This window comes from Macaca mulatta, chromosome 6 (genome assembly GCF_049350105.2).
Source record: "Macaca mulatta isolate MMU2019108-1 chromosome 6, T2T-MMU8v2.0, whole genome shotgun sequence".
In the NCBI taxonomy this organism is placed as follows: Eukaryota; Metazoa; Chordata; class Mammalia; order Primates; family Cercopithecidae; genus Macaca; species Macaca mulatta.
In genome coordinates, this window is record NC_133411.1 from 1,608,402 (window position 1) to 1,630,834 (window position 22,433).

The window sequence follows — 22,433 nt, forward strand, 5'->3', positions numbered from 1 at the left end:
AGCTTGGGCTCAGACAGGCATCTCAACAAGCCTGTGTGGTCACAGGGAGCGCCACACACGCCCAGAGGCGGGGAGCTCCCAGGGTGGCAGGGAGGGGGTTGGGGGAGCTGGCAGCCAAGAGTGACTCACCATCCCTCTCTCTCTCTGGGCCTCTGGCAGAGCTGCCAGGTACCCACAGGGAGCCCTGGTGGTTCCTTCCCTGCCCCAGATGCTATCAGCACTTCCCAACCTTTGCCCCTTTCCTCAGGATTCTCCTGGGCGACACCTTAGCTCCAAATGCCATGGATTGTTTTACAGCCTACAGCTGATTCTCCTGTGGGCAGCTCCTGGAAAATGAGACTTCACCCCTTCAGGGCCAGACCCTCCCCTGTGGAGACTCCTGGGAGAGTCCTTGCTTCCAGGCCTCCTGTGAGGGCTCCTGACTCCAAACCCACTGAGTGCACATCTCCTGCCAGGACTGGGATCCACGGGGCCCTCTCACTGGTCCTCTCCTGGGAGGGCTGGGTCCCCTGGGGACTCTGCTGCCCACCCTGGCCTTCTAGGCCATCCTTGTCCCCAGACCCTCCTTTCCTATGCTTCTTCAAGGAGAATCTAAGGGCAGTTCAACTGGAGTGGGTAGCAGATATGGTGGGGGGTAAGCGCTGTGCGCATTGAGGGATTCCTGCCTCCAGGACCAGAGCACGTGCAATAAAACCATCTACCCCAGGAGGTGAAGATGACCCCACAGCTGCCCTCACAGCCTGGGCACCGAGTGCCTGGTAGAGGGCTGCACCTTGGAGAAATCCACAGCTTAGGCAGGTGGTCTAGGCAGTATCACACCCCCAGTGGCAGAGACCCCCTGGGACACCCTGGGTTAGATAGCGGGGGTCCGGGATCGAGTGCCAGGTTAGGGCAACCTCCTGCACCCCACTCAGAGAGCAAGGAGGCACCTCGTGCCTCAGATTTGGGACCCAGAGCAGGGAATCTGGCGCTCAGGGATCTGGGTCTTGAGCCCTGTCCAGTTAAGGAGGAGGTGCTGCAACCCCAAGGCTGAAGCTCCTGCGGAAAAGCATTCCCACACTCCCACAGGAGAGGTGCACCGCTCAGAGATGGGGAGGCTGCTCTTCTGACCCTGCGCCCCAGTGTCCTCCCGACCCTCCTATGGCTGTGCGAGGCACTGCAGACTCCAGATACCCATCTCGCTCCCACCTGCCCTTCCAGCCAGGGCTTGTCAAGACGTGGGACAGCCTGGGCCTCCCCCCTCAAACCCCTCAGCAACACGAACTCCTCTTCCAGAGCCTGTCCCACCTGCCCGCCCCCACCCAGCCCCACTGTCCTGGTTTCCCCGTGGGCCATCACTGCCGCTGCTCAGGTCCTACCCCCTCAAGGCACCACCTCCCTGAGCCAGCGCTGCCCAGCTCTGGAGTTTGGGTCCATGAGATGTCGGCTCCCACACCTCCTGTGCGTCCACAACCCAAGGGGTCCCCACGGCCAAACACTTGGGGACAAATAGACGCAGCTGGGCTTAGAATCCACTCCCAGCCCCAGCCCCTCCCCAGTCTCCAACATCTCAAAATTTAACTCCCCCAATTCCCTTTTGGTCGGGTCCTGTTGCTCGTGTGTGGCTGAGCTGCGAGGCGAGGTCAGTGCAGCAGAGTCCCCCCAAGGGTTGAGAACAGGATGGGACCAGGAGATCTGGCCCCTGCTGTGTCACTGATGACCCTGTGACATTCCCACCCCTGCCCCAAAGAGGCCCTGCGGTCCACCGCCCTGATGCCCAAGGGAAGCTCCTCACTGTCTTCCCAGAATCTCCCCAGTGCCATTCTCTGCCCCATGGCCAGTCGTCTGAGAACCCAGATCTGACCACATCCACTCCTCACCACGACACTAGGTGGGGACCAAAGTCCTCCAAGGCCCGTAGCTGAGTTGCTTGGGCCTCCCCCTGCCTCCCTCTGCTTCCCCAGGGACCCTCCTTGGGCCTCCCCTCTGGCTTCTGACACCCCCATCTCCCTCTCCTTCCAGGGGCCCATTCCTGGCAGTCCTGACACCTGCTGCTGCCTGAATCCCACCCCAGGGCCCCCACCCCAGGGCCCCCACCCAGTGCTGCCGGGCCTGGCGGTCTCTGCAAGGCGCAGCCTCAGCCCCCAGAGGAAGCCCAGGAAGGAAGGAAAGCCTGGCCCAGGGTCCCCAACGCGGACGGTGCAGGGTGAGGCGGGGATCTGGTGGGCACCTAAGGCCTAGAGTGACCCTGGTGTGGGTGGCTACAGGCTGGGGGCCCCCAAGGGGCACAGGAAGAAGCCCCCTCACCCTGCCTGAAGCAGACACTAGTCCCTGCCGCCTCCACTGCTAAAGACTTCCTCATCCTCTCAGTCTGGGAGGTCTGGGCTGTGGACTGGCTCCCTGGCCTCGGCCCCTGCCTCCCCTTCTGCATTTTAAAAAGATGCTGTAACAGGCAGGGGAACCCCCAGTGCACACAAATAGGGGACTTGTGGGGAGCCCCTGACGGAGCCCAGACACGCAGCCTGAGGCTGGTGGGCCAACAGCAGCACCGGTTCCTTGCCCAGGCACCTGGGCCACCTGCTGAGGCCCCAGCCCCAGCATTTGCTTGGGGCAGCTCTGGCCCTCTAGCCATCCTCTGTCCCAAGCTGCCTGGAGTAGAAGCCTCCTGGGATCAACATTGCTGTGGGTTTCAGGATCCCGGGACTCTTATTTCCCCAACTAGGTTACAAATTGAAGAAGCCTGTAGGGTTTTTATGGTATTAGGTCTAACATTTAAGTCTCTAATCCATCTTGAATTAATTTTTGTATAAGGAGTAAGGAAAGGATCCAGTTTCAGCTTTCTACTTATGGCTAGCCAATTTTCCCAGCACCATTTATTAAATAGGGAATCCGTTCCCCATTTCTTGTTTCTCTCAGGTTTGTCAAAGATCAGATGGCTGTAGATGTGTGGTATTATTTCTGAGGACTCTGTTCTGTTCCATTGGTCTATATCTCTGTTTTGGTACCAGTACCATGCTGTTTTGGTTACTGTAGCCTTGTAGTATAGTTTGAAGTCAGGTAGCGTGATGCCTCCACTATTCACAATAGCAAAGACTTGGAACCAACCCAAATGTCCATCAGTGACAGACTGGATTAAGAAAATGTGGCACATATACACCATGGAATACTATGCAGCCATAAAAAAGGATGAGCTTGTGTCCTTTGTAGGGACATGGATGCAGCTGGAAACCATCATTCTTAGTAAACTATCACAAGAACAGAAAACCAAACACTGCATGTTCTCACTCATAGGTGGGAACTGAACAATGAGATCACTTGGACTTGGGAAGGGGAACATCACACACCGGGGCCTATCATGGGGAGGGGGGAGGGGGGAGGGATTGCATATTGGGAGTTATACCTGATATAAATGACGAGTTGATGGGTGCTGACGAGTTGATGGGTGCAGCACACCAACACGGCACAAGTATACATATGTAACAAACCTGCACGTTATGCACATGTACCCTAGAACTTAAAGTATAAAAAAAAAAAAAAAAAAAGAAGCCTGGGGCTGTGAGTTAGAAACACTCAGGACGTGTGAGAAATTCAGCAAATGTTTGGAAAAGCAACAGGAATGCAGCTCTTTTCTGTTGGAAGAGACATTTCTGTTTGTGTAACTTGAGACTGAAAGAGTTTGGCCAATCCCTGATCATTTTAAACAGCAAAATGTGCCAAGCAGTTGAGTAGGTTCGGACCCTGGTCTGGGGGCTGTGGGCATGTGAAGGAGGCTGGGTAAAGTGGGAGAAGTCCCGCTGTGGTGCAGGCTCAGGCCCGGGCGTCTGTGAAGGCCTGGATGTGAGGGTCGGCTGGGAACACAGGTCGTGCACCCGAGGCTGGCTGCACAAGGAGGACGGTCTGGGCCAGCAGAATCTGAGAAGTCCAGAGTTCACAGGGGAGGGGTTGGGGGAGGAAGCACACAGGGAGGGCCCGGGGCTGCGTTCAAGAGGTGTGGCTGGCAGAGAGGGGATGGAGGGTGGGACAGCCTGGGGGCCAATCAGGGCAGACCCAGGGCAGACCTCAGCTGTCACTGCTGGGGCTGCAGCGTGGACAGTGGGTTGAGGGGATGACAGCGAGTGTAGAGGGAAGGTCTGGAGAGGTCTGTGCCGGTGGGATGCTTCGATGAGCTCTCACAGCTGCGCGAGGCGAGGCTCTTGTCTTCCCAGGTGGGGCCAACAACCCCGGGACAAAGACAGCCGCTCACTCGGTGCTATCAGGGTGGGCCTTCGTAAAGGGCCAGCTCCCCAGGAGATGCATTCTGGGACCGCCCTGCCCCCGGGACTTGCTGCTGGAGCCGGCAGCTCCTTGCCCTCAAGGACGTCTTTCCAGAACCAGTCCAAGTGTCTGGGAGACCCGAAGGCTTTTCCTGGTGAATAACAAACTCTGAGGCCAGGCAAAGCCCCGGTCAGTGTGCCCTCCCTGCGGGCTCCCAGGCGGGGCTGGCTGGTGCCTGGTGGCTGTCTTCGGACCTTCAGATGCCAGATTCTGACTCTGTACACGGGGCTGAACTGGGAGAGGCCCCAGCTTGTACAGAAATTACATATTCAGGACCAGGCGCGGTGGCTCACGCCTGTCATCCCAGCACTTTGGGAGGCCGAGGTGGGTGGATCACCTGAGGTCTGGAGTTCAAGACCAGCCTGACCAACATGGAGAAACCCTGTCTCTACTAAAAATACAAATTAGCCGGGCTTGGTGGCACATGCCTGTAATCCCAGAGAGGCTGTGGCAGGAGGTGGAGGCTGCAGTGAGCCGAGATCGCGTCATTGCACTCCAGCCTGGGCAACAAGAATGAAACCCCGTCTCAAAAAAGAAAAGAAAGAAAAGAAATTACCTATTCAGTTTACACCAGCGGGACACGCCCGTCAGAGGAAAGCAGGGTGAGCTTTAGGACTGGGCGACCGCAGAGCCCAGGTTGAGGCTGGACCTCCCTGATGCCCCAGGGGACCTTCTCAAGGAAATCACCTGTAGGAGGCAGCCAGCCTCAGAGACTCCCCCACGGCCAGCATCGCAAGCCCCCAGTGGAAAGCACAGCGAGGCCAGCGTGAGCCCGGAGAGCAGGCAGCCCAGGCCGGGAGCTGAAAGACACCGGGGTGAGAAGGGAGGAGGCTGCAGAGAAGGGAGGAGGCTGCAGAGAAGGGAGGGCGCGGGAGGGCTCAGAAGAGCACTTACGAGACAGAAAGCAAACACTCAAGGGGCCTGGAGGGGAGGGGAGACCCTGGCATAAATAGGGCAGGCGGCAGGCGTCACTGAAGGAAAAGGCACCTTCTCCAATCAAGCCTGCTGGGCGTACCAGGTTCCACCAAGGCCAAGGTTCTCTCAGCTGTTCTCCCCGAAGCCTGTCCTTCCCCTGTCCTGCGTGGGCGCCCCTCCTCGGCCCCAGCATCCAAACCGCCGCCCCCTGCCCACCCCGCCCCAGTCCAAAGCCGCTCTGGAAACCTGCGGCGGCGCCTGCTGCTCTGATCTTGCTTCTCCTGGCCCCACTCGTGTCCCCTAATCCCCCCTCTACACAAGTGACCACCTCTCCGCCACCCCTGGAGAGACCCTCCCCTGTGGGCCAACACATGAAACTTTGATCCCCACGAGCTCCTCAGGAAGCTGACCTTCCTGTCACCTTGCCAGGAGCTACCTGCCGTGCCCACATTACTGGTTCATTGGCGCAAGTTAAGGAGAAGAGAAATCTGACCGACCGGGATTTTCCAAAAAAAAAAAAAAAAGGAGGCCCGCCAATGGGAACGCTGCGCCGGTAGGGAGGATTCTGCTGGGTTTCATGCGGGTGGCACCGCTTTTCCTTTCTGCCCTTGTAACGCACGAAAAAGAGCCATCACTCCAAGGACGTTTCTCTAAAAAGATTGAGTACCCCCAAGGAAACCCGGCCCCAGGGACTCCCCGGGCGCGAGCAGCCTACAGTCTGCGGGGCTCGGAGCGGAGGCCGGACGGAGACCCCACAGGGACCCGGGAGCCGCGAGCCAGGGGCTCCGAGGCTGTGCCCCCGCCGGGTAGGGGAGACCCTCGGGACCCGCAGGGGCGGCTTAGCGCGGCTAGAGTCTCTCCCGAGTCTCGCTCTGCTGGACCGGAGAGCCAGACTCTCCCGAGCCGCGGCCGCCCGGCTCCGACCTGATGGGCGCGGCCACAACTAAGCCCCCAGACCCGGCAGAGGCGGCCGCAGACCCCGCGGGCAGACCCGGAGACCCCGGGGCCACCTACCGATCTTGGCCACGCTGGCCACGAGGATCCAGAGCGCGATGACGTAGGGATCCTGCACGTGGGCCCACTTGAAGGTGACCACCTGGAAGCCCCCGCTCTCGCCGTGCGCGTCGCCGGGCTCCACCTCCACGCCCCCGGCCCGCGCCAGCCCTCCCAGCGCCAGCGCCAGCAGCAGCCCCCGGCCGGGGCCCCGGGACCCGAGTCCCCACATCGCCGCCTGCTTAGTGCGGGGCTGGGACGCGCATGTCGCGGGGGGTCCCGGCTGGGCTCGGCCGTCGCGCGGGGCTGGGACCCGGCGAAGACCCGGCGCGCTCCGGTGCCGGTGCCTGCGACAGTCCGATCCCCGCCCGCCGGGGTGGCCTTTAATCCCGCGGCCCCCTCCCGCCCCGGGGCGGAGCCTGCCCGCCCCCGCCGCGCACTCGCGAGCGCGGACACCGCAGCAGCTCCCGGCACGCCCGCCCCGCCCGCGCACGCCCACCCGGCGCTCCCCAGTCCCCACCCTTCCCCGGAGCCTGCGGCCTGGAGGTCCGGGAGGTCGCGGCAAGAGCGAGCCCGGGACTGCGCGACCGCCTCCCTGGGGCTGGGGGCGAGGGGAGCACAGCGCGGGGCGGCGGGACAGGCGGTTCCCCGCGCTTCTCGGCGTCCGCTCAGCTCGTGGGGTGCCCGGGCAGCTGCGGGTGCGCTCGCCCCAATCCTTCATAAACGCGGGCCCTGGGGCTGCGCAGACCTCACAGGGCGGCCCGAGGGTGCATGGGGCCCCCGGGCCTCACGTCTCGCTGTGTCTTCAGCAGGAACCTGCATTCCGCAGCCGGACCGGCCACTTACCAGAAACCGGGGACGCCCAGACCTGGCGTGGTGCGCTGGGAAGTCTCTCTGCCCCTCCCCTCGCCGGCCGCATCCCCCACCCCAGGCTCTGTGGCCTCCACGCCCCGGCCCCTGCCTTCTGACCTCCATCCAAAACACTTCGATACCCCCAGGGCTTCACACTGATGCGGGGCCTCTGCCCACAGCCCACTCTGGCAGCACTGGCTCCCTTAAGCATCTCAGACTCCACTATGCAAACCACACCCCTGTTTTCCTCCAAGCCCACCCTGCAGCCTTCCAGCCCCAGACCTGGGAGGCACGCGGACTTCTTTCGCTCACCAGGGGTTTCCAAGCTCTTAGCATATGTGCTCTACCTTCAAAATTCGCACAAAACCAGCAGCTTCTCAGAGCCTGCCTGCAGCCACTTGCAAAGCCTCCTGCTGGGCCCTTTGCCTGCCCCTTCAGTCCCTCCTATTGGGACCCTCCCTCTCAGAGGAAAGGCTCAACTTCCCCCAGGAGCTCTGACCCCAGCCACTGCCTAACACCCACCCCCATGCACGCCACAGCCCACACTAGCAATCGGCCTTTGCACACCCTGCTCCCTCTGCTTGGACAGCTCTTGCCTGCTCCCTTCCTCGGCTCCCCAGGGGCTTGGCTCCAATGCCACCTTCTTGTCCCACCCCCCACCCACTCAGCTCACAACTGTGGCTGCTGAGTTCCCGCATCCCCTGCTTACTCAGCCGGGGCTCAGCTCACCTCTCAGCCCTGGGGGCTGCTGGCTTTGACCTTGAGCTGTCTGCCCTCACCCTGGGAATGTCTGCTCCACGAGCAAGGGGCTCACGCATGCATCCCCTGAGCTTAGAAGAGAGCTGGGCACACAATAGCACTCGCAAGATAGTGGCTGAGTGGATGGATGATAGGTGGACGGAGGGCAGGTGGGCGGTAGGTGGGTGCGGATGGAGGATGGATGTGTCTTCTGACATCTGAGTGTCTGTGGGGGCTGCGGGGGCTTGAGGAGGACAGTGCTGAGTTGGATGACTTCATCCTGCGAGGGCCCCAGTTTCATGCTGGTGGAAGTGGCCTGTGTAGCACAGGGAAGTTGCCTTCAGATGGTGCTCACCTGGTGACTCGGCCGCTGAGTGGCATGGAGGGAGGGTAGTCCTGGGCTGGGCCGCCGTAGGGTCTGGACAAGGCACTGGGGGAGTGGAAGTGTGTGACAAAGCACTGGGGGACTGGAAGTGTGTGACTGGCCACTAGGATGGTCTTATGAGGTGGGTGCATCGGAGTCACTCTTGGCCTGTGTCCTTGCCCCACCTGCCTCTGTCCCCCACTCCACTACCAGCCTCTTGTCCCAGAGAAAAAGCCAGCAGGACAAGAACAGGATTCCCTCCAGTCGTGGTTCCCGGGTGGAGCCTTTAGGAAAGACATCCTCTCTGAAGATGTTGCCCTTGCATTCCACAGGAAGGCCAAACTCCCACCGGACCAGTGTGTGCCATGATGCCCGCTGGCCCTCTGGCCACCCCACCCCCCAACCAGCCTGTCCTAAGAGCCAACAACCTTTCTCCACAAAGCTGTTCAAAGGGCAGAACAGCAGTCACTGCCTGGATGTACAAATCCAGAATGGACACCAGTGCCAGGCGCTGGCTCAGGTGGTGTGCTGCCCATACCACCACTGCCCCCCACAGCAGGAAGGGCTGCCTGATGGAGAACAGAAAGGCAATGAGCCCCTGAAGTGGCATGGCCAGAGCAGGGCACACCCCACTGCCCACAAGTCCCTGCACAGGTGAGAAGTGTGGCTTTTTGGCAGCATCTCAATCTGTGAGCATTTGGAGGATGAAATGCAAATGTATTCCACAGTTGCTGGAGGGCTCTGGGCAGACGGGCGCTGCCCCAGCCTGCGATGGGCATGGCTGTGAGGATGCCAGCCTCATGCAGAAGCCAGTCTAGGGGATTATACAGGGTGTGGACATCCACTCTTCTACCTGCGGACTGGGGCCACGAACCCCGCCCTCTAACTGGGTTGTGGTTTTAGACAGGGCTGTGGCACCCCACCACTGCAGGGCCACCATCCATATCAGGTGGACTGTATGAACCATGCCCCTTGGAATTGCACAGTGTACAACCTGCACATCCTCATGGCCAAACAGACCCAGAGACGTGTGTGTGTGTGTGTGGGGGGGGGGTCTTGGGAAGTGTCCTAAAGACATTCCTGTCCTGTGGGTGGTGATGATCTGGTAACTGCCCTACCACCTCCTGCCTCAGGCAGGCACGCACAGCATTCTGGATCCTTCCACCGTGGCCAGGAACCCTTGTGGTCCCAGGACCCTCTGTAGGTATGGGGGTATGGGAAAGGGCTGTGGCTGTAAAATGTATTTAAAAATGTGGAAATAATGCAAAGCCAGTCCAAAAATAACTGTAATCTTATACCTAGCTGCCACAGCATCTGAGCTTCAGGATTAATAAAACTGAATACACCTAGTCCGTCACATTAATTTCCTGCCATGAATTTCACCGTATGGCTTGTGAAAGTGTCTTGTGGATAAAGAGGCGCATCCATTCATCCTGTCGTTAACAATACTCAAGAGAAGAAAGTTTTTTTTTTTTTTTTTTTTTTTTTTGAGACGGAGTCTCACGCTGTTGCCCAGGCTGGAGTGCAGTGGCGCGATCTTGGCTCACTGCAAGCTCCGCCTCCCGGGTTCCCGCCATTCTCCTGCCTCAGCCTCCTGAGTAGCTGGGACTACAGGCGCCCGCCACCGCGCCCGGCTAATTTTTTTTTTTTTGTATTTTTAGTAGAGACGGGGTTTCACTGTGGTCTCGATCTCCTGACCTTGTGATCCGCCCGCCTCGGCCTCCCAAAGTGCTGGGATTACAGGCTTGAGCCACCGCGCCCGGCCTGAGAAGAAAGTTTTTTTAAGTAACTTCCAATGCCTGAAGCCAGGCAGGAGATGGGCATCACCGCCCACTCCAAGTTTATTTTTGACCCAGACTTGTCAGGTGCCCAGTCTTCTTAAGGAAGGTTTTATTCCACTGGGAGCTGCACCTGCTGGACTTCCCTTCTTCCACACCTGCTGTGAGCCAGGCACATCTCAGCTTCAGGCAGGAGGCCCGTCTGGGGGATGCTCTTCCAGGAAGGAGACCCCCACCATGCCACCTCCCCTCAATGCCACACTTATTGGTTGTTGGATCCGTGGGATACAAATGTCTTTCTCAAAAGCAGATTTGAGCTCAGCCCTTCCGTTTCCCGGGTGCCTCTGAGGCCTCAGGTGGGACCTTTCCTCTTCTTCGGAGATGGACACACTCTTGACCAGCCTGGAGCTGGAGGCCCTGCAGGACTTGAAGCCCAGGGCTCTGTCCTGCCCGGGTTGGGCCTGGGGTCTCCTCACCCACGGAAACTCACCTTTCCCAGCTTCCTGAGAAGCTGGCCCGGGTTGGAGTCAGACCCCCACTGTGAGACCTCTGCCGGGGTAGCTCAGGGCCTGCGTCTGAAGCGGCAGCTCCGCCCGTGGGTTGATTGGGGAGTTCAGGGGCCCCGGCGCTGGGTGGGGAGCTCAGGGCCTGTGGGCTGCGCAGGGAGGGGCGAGGGGCTGGGGGCGGCGCCCCAGGAGTGTCTCTGTGCCCCACGGTCCACCCCAGGGCGATCGCGCTGGGGACCTGGCAGGGCTCGGCCGGCTGCGGGGGATCGTGCGCTCCCTCCCGGCACCGTCCCTGAGCGCGGCCACCGCCGGCCCGACCCCCGTCGCCCGGAGCCCCGTCGGTGCCTGTCGGGGTTGCGCGTCCTCCCCTCCGCCCTCGGGGACAGCCCGGCAGGCCACACCACTGAGCGCCCGTCTCCGCATCCGCATCCGCAACCGCATCCGTCCCGCTGAGCGCACGAACCCTCTCCGCTCCTGTCCCCCCGCCCCGGGCGCCTCTGCTGCGGTGTCTTCGCGGTCCGCGGAGAGGCGACCCCCTCCCCCGTGGACGCCCCTCTCCCGGCCCCCGCCCGGCACCGCGCCCCGCTCCCCCGCGCCCCTAGGTTGAGACCTCCCGTCTCTTCGCCCCTCCCCACCCGTCGCCTCGCCACGTCTCCCGCCACGAAAGGCGCTGCGGACCTGGCGGTCATGGGCGAAGCAGGCGGCCTCCCCCGGCCCGGGGCTCCGGGATCCAGGCACCAACAGACCCGGAGGGACCGCGCCGCCCAGGGCAAATCCGCCCACCCCATCGCCCAACACAACGCGAAACAGAAAACCGAATCCAGCCATGTGCAGAGACCAGCCCAGCTCTCTGGGAGACCAAGGCGGAAGGATCACTTGAGGCCGAGAGTTCGAGACCAGCCTAGGCCACATAGTGAGACCCTGTCTCTAAAAAGCATAATAAAAAACAATAGCCGGGTGATGGCGCTCACCTGTGGCCCCAGCAACTCGGCAGGGGAAACGCTTGGCAAACAAAGAGTAAAAGCAGATTCCTTTAAGCTGATAGGTAACATCTGTAAGGCCGGCAGGTGCTGGCACTCAGGAAGGCTCCTCTGAGGCAGGAACGTTGGCCACCTGCCCCCACCCTCAGCCTCATCTTTGGAGCAGGTGCTGGCACTCGGGAAGGCTCCTCTGAGGCAGGAACCTCCGCCGCCCGCCCCCACCCTCTGCCTCATCTTTAGAATGAAAGCAAGCACCTGCCTGTGGGCAGCACAGAGGCCGCTCCTCGCACACTCTCAGAACTGGCAAGAGTTAGCTCAGCAAGGCTGCCGGCTACAAAGCCAATGTTCCACCATTAATTGGATTTCTATGCACGAACAACACACTTTTTAGAAAATGGAAACATTTAATAGTACTATTCATGCAGCATCAAAAATATGAAATACCTAGGAAAAATAATCTAGCAAGGAGTGTGGCAGAAATTTGTAGGATAATTCAACAGTGAAACCAAATGGACATGAGCTTTCTTTGTGAAAAGGTTTTAAATGATGGATTTAGTTAATAAATATTAGGTGGTTTGGACTTTTTGTGTCCATTTTGATAAATCGTATTTTTTTTACTTTTTGTGTTCATTTTGATAAAGTGTGCTTTTCAAGAAATGTGTTCATTGCATCAAAAATTCATGTTTATTGACGTAAAGCACGTAATGTGATTGTCACCTCCCCTATGTCCATAAGACTCTACAGTGATGTGTCCCTTTTGTGCCTCCTGGTGATGATTTTTGTCTTCTCTTTTTTAATGATCAACATTGCTAGGAGATTTATCAACTTTATTCGTCTTTTCACAGAACCAGATTTTGGTCTTGTTGATTCTCTCTAATTTATGTCTTTCTTCTCTTTCATACATTTTACTATTGCTTCCTTCCTTCTACTTTGTTTGCCTTTATGTGATGTCCTTTTTCTAGTTTCTTGAACTGAAAGCATAGGTCACTGGTTTCAGAATTTCCCCTTTTTAAATGTGTAACTTTTCAATAAGCTGTGGATTTCTCCTTGGTGACTAGTTTTGCATATCCTGGAGGCTTTCATATGCTGTGTGTTCCTCATTGAGCTCAAGACATTTTCTGATTTCTACCGTGGCTTCTTCTTTGACATATGGGCTATTTAGAAGTGTGTTGCTTAATCCACAATTGCTTAATTTCTAAACATTTGGAGATTCTCCTCTTATCTTTCTGTTACTGAATCAACTGTAATTCCACTCAGCCCAGAGAACACAGGCCGTGGGACCTCAGTCTGCTTATGTTTGATGAAAGGCGCTTTGCAGAAGGAATCTGGCCCTCAGTCCTCTTGCGTTTGGCGAAAGGTGCTTTGTGGGGGGAACCTGGTCTGTGTGGGTGAATCTGCCTCAGCCTTTGATGCAGTTCTGTGTTTTGTGCTCTGCTCAGACTTAACGGGACTTGTAGGATGCAGGGACACGGCGTTCTAGGTGTGCCGGTTTGTTCCCGTTGAGTCTGAAAATCTTTATCTTCCAATGGCTTTTCTTAGTTAGTAACATCCAGACAGACGGCTGATGGCAGCCCCCCAGCATCCTCACGCTGCAGCTGGCCCGCCTGTATGGGCAGCAGGGTTTCTCCCTCTCATTGCCCCCGTGCCCGCCATGCTCAGGGATGTGGCCTGTGCACCCCGTCACTGCTTCAGACCTGCTCAGAGGAAAACGAGCTTGCTCTGCTCTGTGTCCTTGGATGAGTTTTCTTCTGCCTCTCGGACTCGGTTCATTCCCCACGTCGTCTTTATCATTTGCGTCCCTTCAGCAAATATTTGCTTGAGCCGTGTTCATTACTGCATGAGGCACAGACATACCTTCTGAATGCAGGCAGTGCACGGGAAGCAGACCCTCGAGGGGGATGGATGTCAGAGGAGCTGCGCAGGCAATCCATGAGCGTGGAGTCATCAGGAAGGAGAGATGCGGCCGGACTGGATGCCACATCCCACCACCCAGGCCGGCTCACCTCTGCAGGGCTGCGTTCCAAGTCATTGTTCACACAGAATTTGGCTGCAGTGGGTGTCCTTGAGTCTCTCACACTTGAGTAATCATCCAGGTCTCCTCCGGCTTCCTCTGAGGCCCCGGCCCCCTGGGGCTCCAGCGTGTGTCCCCAGCAGACACGGCCTGGCCTGCCTGGCTCGGCCTGGCATCTGCCCCCAGTGTGCGTTTGCCCCTCCTCCAGGAGATGTGCCCTTGGCCTCCCTCTCCTCCCCTCCAGGGACCCTCGTTCACTGCCTGGAGACACAGCAACAGCCCTCGCCACTAGCCTGAGGCTGGTGCTGGTGAGGGGCCTCAGGCCCACCCCCGGTCCTCAGACCCCTAGAAACACCCGGAAGTCAGGTGGAGCTGCAGGAGCTGAGACCTGGAGCAGGTGGCTGGCTGAGCTCGCACTGCCCTCACTCGGCATGGACCAGTCTTACTGTGCCTTGGAGCACCCCCCACAGAGCGAGGGTGGTGAGTCCCTTGGTCACAGGGCTGGGCATGCTCTAGGTAGTCGACACGTGTGTGCACTGGGTGTGTGGCGGGCAGGCACCATCACTCTTGCCGCTGTTCACCGGTGGGCATTCCCACTGGCCAGTGGAGGTGGCTCTGGTTGGGGTCACCTCTGTGCCTGCCCCACAGCCCTTTCACTCTGCCTCCATAGAAACAGCTGGAGATGGAGAGAATTGCTCTCTCAGGCAGCTGTTCAGTCAATCTTAGCTCACACTGGATCCCAGATCCATCCCTTCCCAGGAACGCTCAGCTCTCCACTCTGCCCCATCCTGTGGCTTCGGCTTTGACCCAGACAGGCCGGGAGATCCCTGATATTTCTGGTCAGATGCCTGCTATGGGGAGAAGAAGAAAATTCTGGAGCTGGCTAGGCCCAGGTTCCCACCAGCCTTGGGCAAGATCTCTTGGACATTGATGGGCCTCAGTTTCCCCATGTGGCTATGGTGGCACACGCTGTGAACAGCTCTGAGCTGGACCAGGGCCTCAGTTTCCCCATGTGGTTGTGGCACATGTGAGTGGCTCTGAGCTGGACCAGGGCCTCAGTTTCCCCTATGTGGTTGTGGCACATGTGAGTGGCTCTGAGCTGGACCAGGGCCTCAGTTTCCCCATGTGGCTTTGGCACACTCTGTGAGTGGCTCTGAGCTGGACCAGGGGCCTCACCCATGCCATGTACCTCAGCGCATCCCTGAAACTGTCAGAGTGGCCTGAGTGACCTGTGTCAGGCAGTGACCGCTCAGCCCTTGCACCTCAGACCTCCTAGATGGAGAGGACACTCAGCTCACAGGGCAGCCCGAGGAGAAGCCTCTGGAGCTGTGGAATGGCTCAGGCTGCCAGACTGGGGTCAGGTCCCCTTGGGCCTGAAAACAGTCACCATCTCAACCGGCCAGGAGCCCCACCTTGCCTGGAGTTACGTGGTATCAGGCCAGGCTCAGAGCATACACGGCCTGAAAGCCGTGACAATGGGCTGCTGAGCTGGGCTTTGTCTGGGCTGATGCTGGGGGACTTAGGGAGGCTCTCGGGTTCAGAGCCAGGGCCCCTCCTGGCACCGCTCAAAGTGCATCCTGCTCCTGGATACCCCCATTCATGGGCTGAGCAAAGGGCTCGGGGGTTGGCGAATTTGCCCCCATCTGTGGGGGCGAACACAGCTCTGTTGGCACAGTCTCTACCAACAGCATTTCTTCTCAAAAGAATCCAAGAGATTTCTCCAAAGAACAGCAGCTTTGTTCATGGGAATAAGTTCAGAACTCCTACTGGTGTGCACTGAAAACTGGTCATTCATGTTCTCATGCATTTGCCGCTATAGCCACATTCTTGAGTGTGAGCAAAGGCTGGGCTTGCTGTCCCTCCAGACGTTTGGGGAATTGGGGGCCATGCTGAGCCCTGGGGTGAAGTGGAGCCCTGGCGGTACTGGGGACCCACTGCAGGGGCAGGCCCATGCCTTCAGCTGGGTGGGTCACAGCCTGGCCCCCTCCTGACACAGCCTCGAAGGGCCTGAGAGGTGGGCACCTGTGGCGGCAGGAGGAGGGCTGGTTGCTGCCTCAGGATGTGTGGGGGGCTTAGCTCCTCTCACGACCGTGGAACCTCCATTGGTTTTGCTTTGAAAGTGGAGCCGCCTAGACTGGCAGGGCTCGGAGCAGCCAGAATTGGCCCCGGTCACCCTCGAGGCCCAGAGCCGTCGGGTAGGGGAAGGGCTGGCTTGTCACAGCCGTCTTGGCCTGTGTGGGGCTCTCCCTGTCTGGGGAGGCTGCATGGCCCTGCCGGGGGTTCTGTTCATACTGCTGGGCTGGGGACCAAGGTCGTTCACGGGCAGAATCTCTGACCCGAGTCTCAGCACCAAGGCCCCTGTGGCCACCCCTTCACCAACGCATAAACAGTGAACCAAGTGCCCGGGGTCAGTGACCTTGTGGCCAGGGGGTTCTGACCTCCTCAGGGTCGCCAGGCCCAAGCCCCCTCCCGGCTCTGACCACCTCGAAGGAAAAGGTGTTGCCTAAACCTGGAGATGGCGCTGGATGCCCAAGTGCACTGCTCCTGAGTGGAAAGTTCCCACAGAGAGGACTGCCTGCAGCCGGGGGACGCGGAATTCCTAGGCAGAGCGCAGCACTCATTTGCACACATTAGCCTTTCAGATCTGGACACCGCTCATGCCAGACCGGGTCGGCACAGAACAGCGGCTGGGGCAGGACTCCGTGTCCCTGAGCTCAGCGTCAAGGGCCTGGCACTCAGGGTCCCCCCAGGCTCCCTTCTGTCCCGAAGCCTCTCCCTTTACAGTCCCTGGACCCCACCGGCAGGTCCACAGGGAGGTGCAGGGCCGTCGCCACCTGGTCACTCTCGACTTCACGCAGTGTCTGCACCGGATGCTGAGCCACGGCCTTCACTGTCTCTGGCCTAACCCTTCTGCCAGTGCCAGCAGCGGGAAGAGCAGTTGCCCACGGAGCTGCGTGGGAACTCACCACACCTGTGCTGACCCCAGCACACGCCTCAACCTCCCGCAGGCGGGGCTGGCTCAGCACAGGGTGGGGGGTGACTTGCCAGAGCCCGGGCAGGATTTGTCTCCCAGCCGGGTGCACCATGGCCCCATCCAGCCTGTCCCGGCCACTGCTCTGTGACTTCCCAGCCCTGTGGCCCTGCAGAGGCAGTTGGGCACAGACGGGGCAGGCCTGAGGCGATGCGCAGAGGGAAGCTGGCTGCTGGGACACTGCTGGGTACCAGTGCTCTCCTCCCTGTCTGAGTGGGGCCAGGTGTCCCCTTCAGGCCTGGCCTGTGACCCTGGCCTGTGACCCTCTAGCTCATGCACGAGGATATCCTGAGTTGACCCAACCTGCCCCAGTCACCTGCTTGTCCAGACTCCTGCGAGAAAACCCAGAGTGGAAGTGAGGACTCCGGTCAGCACCCCCATAGGAAGGGGGGCCTGGGGTGGGCGTGGAGCTGAGGGAATGGCGTTCCTCAGCAGTGCTGTGGGTGGTGCAGCCCCCTTCGCATCCCCTGGTAGCTAGCAGGACCCCACAGGCTCACTTCCGGCCCCCAGCTGTCCCTGGCTCCAGTCCTGGCAGGGCCCCTGTCTTCTTGGGGTGTGTGTTGGATTTTAGGTGTACGGAGGCCACAGATGGGAGTAAACTAGGCCCTGAGGATGGCTTGGAGATCTGCAGTGGGGTGGGGCCCTTGTCTTCAAGGCACATCTCCCTGAACCAGCCACCGGCAAGGCTGTGTGGACAGCCGGGACCACCAGGCTGGACCCCAGCAGAGGGCTGGTTTCAGCCACCTCCTATCCCTGGCCCTCACTTCACCCTTGCCCCGGCCTCCCCAGGGGCAGGACCCCTCCTCCCAGTTGAGAACCTAGAGGCCTCCCCCTTGGGGGTCGTTGTGGAGAACCCAGAGGCCAGTGAGCCTGAGGCCTCCTGTCTCTTTGCAGTTGGACATCACTGTGGGCCGCTGGCACACACCCTGCAGCCGGCGCTCGGTCCTGAAGGCATCTGTGCTCCCCTGTGGGCTCCGTGACCCTGGCCGCACCCAGCAATGCTCAGGTCTGCTGTGTGCACACAGAGCCCTGTGCTTCCCGCTCACCTCGCATGGGGGACTTGTGTGAGAGGTGTGGACTGTGGGGCCTGAAATGTGCTCCGGGGGCGGCTGCAGCCAAGGCCCCCTTCCCAAGTCCCGCTGCCCCTCCCAGACTGCACCGTCCTGGATGCCATCGCTGGGGCCCCACCACCGCCCACCCCACAGGACCGAGCCCGCAGCCCCCTCACGTGCTCCCCCCCTTCTGCCCACCCCACGGAGACCTTGCAGGACGCAGCCGTAGCCCCACCACACACTCCCCCAGGCACAGGCTGTCCTAGAGTCAATCGGGCTGTGAGGGAGACTTGTCTGGTGGTGGACGTGAACCCTGACTCTTCTTCCCAGAAAAGGAAGCCGCCAGGTTTATGGGGTGTAATACGGAGCAAGAATCAGTACGCTGGAGTGTTCTGAGTCACCGTTTAGTGGCCACTCCCCACCCGCAGCCCACCTGGGCAAGGTGAGCCAGGGACACAGGTGACAGCTTTGGGTGGAAGACAATATGCAAATCAGGACGTTTTTCCTCGTGGTTCAGAAGTGCTTCCTTGACAGGGCTTCAGCCAAGCCCCAGGCAGACGCCGGAGCCACAGATCCAGAGGCCCAAACAGCCTTTGCTGCCAGGAAACGCCCCCTGGATGTTTAGATATCGGGAATAATATTTTCAAAAATCAATCTGGGATGTGTCTGTTGTTTTGTCTGTGACAATGAGGGTGTTTTCCTTGGATGTGTGCACAGGGTCCCCAGCTCCCTGCACAGAGGGATCCCTCGGCAGAGACAAAGTTGCCTCTGTCACAGCCCTAATGAGCCGAGAACCCACTGGCTCGCCACCTCCTAGCCAGGCCTTTTCTCCCTGAGCGTCTGCGTTAGGGGTTCTGTGACTCTGACCCCTGAGCGTCTGCGTTAGGGGTTCTGTGACTCTGACCCCGCACAGGTGGGTGATGCTTTGCTTACGTCGGCTCACCTCTCCTGGACGAAAGCCCGCTCAACAGCGTCTGCAGGGCGCTGCCCACCCCACCGCGGGACTGAGGCACCTTCCCTAGCACGGCCTTGTGTCTATGGAAAGCCGCTGAGAAGTTGCGTGGGGTCCGGCGCTGCCCACCGTTCTCCAGCCGTGCTGGCCACCACTGGGCTCCCGGACCAAGGCCCATGGACCGTTCCCCATGCCTGTCTACCGTGAATACACTCATTGTTCTGTCTCTAACTTCCCTATTTAGAGACTGGGTATTATACACGCAGAAAAATAATAACAGCTGACGGCTTCTGGCCCCTTGTGGGTCCCCACCTGGGTTTTATCTGATACCTGTGGGAACCTGGTGCGGCTAGCCTGGCATTCACCTTCACTCCTAATCCCATTTTAAAGCAAGGAAGTGGAAGGCTTCAGTGGCCTGCCACGGGTCACGCGGTCGCAGAGCCAGGCCCTGCTCCCTGCCAGGCCCCGCTCTGCCAGCCTCGCTGTGGACATTCTCACTGAGTGGCAGCCGTACCTGCATTGGCCTGAGGGCCTGGGGGAGTCCCATCCCCACACTGGTTGGCTGTGCTGCCTCTGGGGAGTCACTTGGTCTCTCTGTGCCCAGCGTCCTCGTCTGTCAGGTGGGGGTCACACTGCGCCAGCCCACCACTCCCAGGGAGGTCCGGGGCCCAAGGCCAGTGAGTGCAAATGTGGGCACAGCTGCCCTGCACAGGAGAATGCAGCTCTGAGTGGATGGAAGGCTGTGATGGTCACAGTTGAACCGCTGCCCAGGCGTGGGGCCAGCACAGAGCTGAGCCGGAAGGAATCCGCTCAGCCCGCGAGCTCGGGGTTGGTTGGTGGGCCAGTGGGAGGCTGGTGATTTTGGAGAATAAGGTCACGGATGCTAACAGTGTATTAGTTCACTGATTTTTTTTTTTTTTTTTTTTTTTTTGGACGGAGTCTCGCGCTGTCACCCAGGCTGGAGTGCAGTGGCCGGATCTCAGCTCACTGCAAGCTCCGCCTCCCGGGTTCACGCCATTCTCCTGCCTCCGCCTCCCGAGTAGCTGGGACTACAGGCGTCCGCCACCTCGGCCGGCTAGTTTTTTGTATTTTTTAGTAGAGACGGGGTTTCACCGTGTTAACCAGGATGGTCTCGATCTCCTGACCTCGTGATCCGCCCGTCTCGGCCTCCCAAAGTGCTGGGATTACAGGCTTGAGCCACCGCGCCCGGCCCTAGTTCACTGATTTACCCATGGTCCTGGGTCACAGGCATTCCACTAGTGGCCAGCACACCATCAGCCAGGTTTTTGGCGTGCGGCGCCTGCGGGTCTCACCCCCTTCGCAGGGAAGTCCCCAGATTCTCCTCCAAAGCCCAGAGTCACCGACGGCAGAAGCAGGGCTGAAAGGGCACCTGGATGGCCAGGTGGGCGGGCGGCTGTCGGGATGGGGGACCCTGGAACCCCACTGGCCTTGGGCAGCAGTCTTGGGGATTTCAGTAGATGCACAGAGGACAGCGGCTGGGGACGCTCAGCTCTGTCCTATCACCTGTGCCTGCCTGACGATGCCGCCTCAGCCGCCTAGGGGTCTCTCAGGGAGAACGTTGCCAAGCACCGACGGCTCGAGTGAATAGCCGTGCCTCTGGGAGATGGCGTCCCTGACTTGGCTGCAGCACCAGGCTGGCCAAGGGACTGTTTAAACACTTGCTGAGGAGCACAGTTGCCATTTCCTTCATGCCACAGCTGCCCCAGCGTGTGTCTGTGTGTAACGGCGTGCTTCGGGCTGGCAAGAGGGGCACGGGCACTTGTGTGTTTGCTCCAGGGTCTTCCTGAGACCCTGCTGGCACAGGCCTGGCTGCAGTCAGCTGGAGGGAGTCGGGGAAGCGGCCGGCACAGGACCAGCATCTGGCCTGCACTTGCGCCTCCTGAGCCCAGCCCCACATGCTTCTCCCAGCCAGCCTGGAGCTCAGGAGACACAGACGACAGGCCGGGAGTCAGGCGTCCTCGGTGGGACCAGGTGATTGAAATAAAGCATGTTGGCATGTGTGCATGCGTGTGCGTGTGCATGTGTGTGTGTGCGCACGCGAGTGCGTGCGCGTGTGCATGTGTGCGCATGTGTGCAGTGCATATGTGTGCATGTGTGTATGTGGATGTGTGTGCATGTGCATGCACATGCATGAGCGTGTGATGTGCATGCCTGTGTGTGTGTGCATGTGTGCGTATGTGTGTGTGCACGTGCGTGTGTGCGTGTGTGCATACGTGTGCGTGCGTGCATGTGTGTGTCCTCGGAAGAGACACCAGCTCTGTGTGTCTGCAGTTCTAGAGCAGGGACCTCAGCTGGGAACCTGGCTCCTGTCCCATGGGCTCGCTGGGACAAGCGCTGTGCCCACGCAAAGCTTTCCCTCTCCTTCCTGCATCAGCTCGCCTGGGAGGGGCTGTGCACAGAAGAGCTGGCCTCCGGGCTCTGTCTGCCACCTCGGCAACTGCAGCCCAAGACTCCTGGCTTTGGAGCAGTCACTGCATGGATGGGGGACCAAAGCCCGGAGGGCCCGGCTGGGAAGAGGGGCTCTCCGGCTGGCTGCTTTTCTGGAAATGAAATCCTCTGCACCCTGGAAGGCAGACTCGCACCACTGGTGCCCCTGCCAGCCTGCTGACCATGCGTGGATAGCCGCACCTGGCCTCTCAGATGAGCTGGGAGGTGAGCCCAGTGATGACGTCTGCCCTCTCCTGCTACAGTGACGGGCCTGCAGGAAGGAACTGCCTTACTTTGCCTATCCCTGACTCCCTGACCTTGCCTCCCAGTGCTGTCTGTAAGCCAAGAAAGAAAAGCTACCATGTCGGGGTGCTGTCCTTGAGGTCGCTGTGTGGATGAGCCCCCCATGACTGGAGTCTGCACAAAACATCAATAGTAATGTGATCCCCGGCAGAGCTGTCACTGAAGTGGCCACCAAAGCCCCTTCCCAAATGGGGTGGGTGCAGGCATCAGGGCTGCACCAGGGCCTGGACACCGGGGCTCCCTGCAGCGGGTCCTGGGTGTGCGGCCGAGGTGTGTCTGCTGTGCCCCCCCAGCCCCTCCCCACCCATGATGTTGGCATTGATCACAAAAGGAAAGGCTCTTATCAATCAGTGCTTTCCTGTCCTTCTCATTAAATCCTTATCAAGCAACAGCTCTGCACTGGGCGACACTGTGGGGTGTGAAATTATTCATTAACTGGTGCTAATTAATGTTTATGTAGACATTTATGGTGCTGGGCACCACGCACTGCCAACAGCCACCCAGAGGCCTCCATTCAAGGGGGCTGTCCTGGCTGTGTCGGCAGCTGCCTCTGCAGAGCCCCCGCCTCCCTGACGGGCCAGGCTCCCCCTCTGGGCCCCTCGCCTGCTCTGGGAAGCTGCCCAGATGCCCTCTCAGCGCCCACTCTGAGAGCACAGGGGCACTCTCCTCCCCTAAATCCGCTCGTGATCTCCACACCAAGCCCCATCCTCCCTCCCATCTCCACGGCCTCAGCCTCTGCCCTGCGCCCCTCCCCTGCGCCCCTCCTCCCTCCACCCAGAGAGGTCCAGCCTGGATGCCCACGCCTCCCGTCTTCTCACTGATCTGTCCCCACGACATGGCTCTGCCAGGGTCGCCGAGGCCTCCGTGCCGCCTCATGGCAGGGCTGGAGCTGGGACGGCCTCTCTGGATTCTGGGCCCGTGGCTCTCACCCTCTGCCTCCTTCCCAGCCCTTCACCCTGGAGCGGGGTAGCCTTGGTTCTCCTGACTTTCTGGTCATGGTCTCTCAGGCCTTGGGTCCTCCCTGACTCAGGGATATCAGCTCGGAGCCACCTCCTCCGAGAAGCCTCCCAGGCTGCACCCACTTCAGGCACCCTCTGTCCTAATGCCCATCTCCCTCCTGGGCCTGCTGCCCCATCCTTCTCTCCAAGATGGCTTTGAAGCCATCCCAGAAGTGCTATGATTTCATCCCCAATAATAATAATAAAAGCAACAATGTG

At 59.6% G+C, this 22,433-nt stretch overlaps 1 protein-coding gene across 2 annotated transcripts in view; it reads right to left on the bottom strand.

Moving 5' to 3' along the window:
- The window catches only part of SLC9A3 (solute carrier family 9 member A3), a 44,707-nt gene extending 38,139 nt beyond the window's left edge, over positions 1 to 6,568 (bottom strand). For both annotated transcript variants that reach the window (XM_015139678.3, XM_078004537.1), the window contains exon 1: positions 6,223 to 6,568. In XM_015139678.3, the coding sequence (XP_014995164.2) occupies positions 6,223 to 6,433 (211 nt within the window). In that variant the 5' untranslated portion in view covers positions 6,434 to 6,568. The remainder of the gene's footprint in view (positions 1 to 6,222) is intronic.
- Positions 6,569 to 22,433: the final 15,865 nt, after the last annotated feature.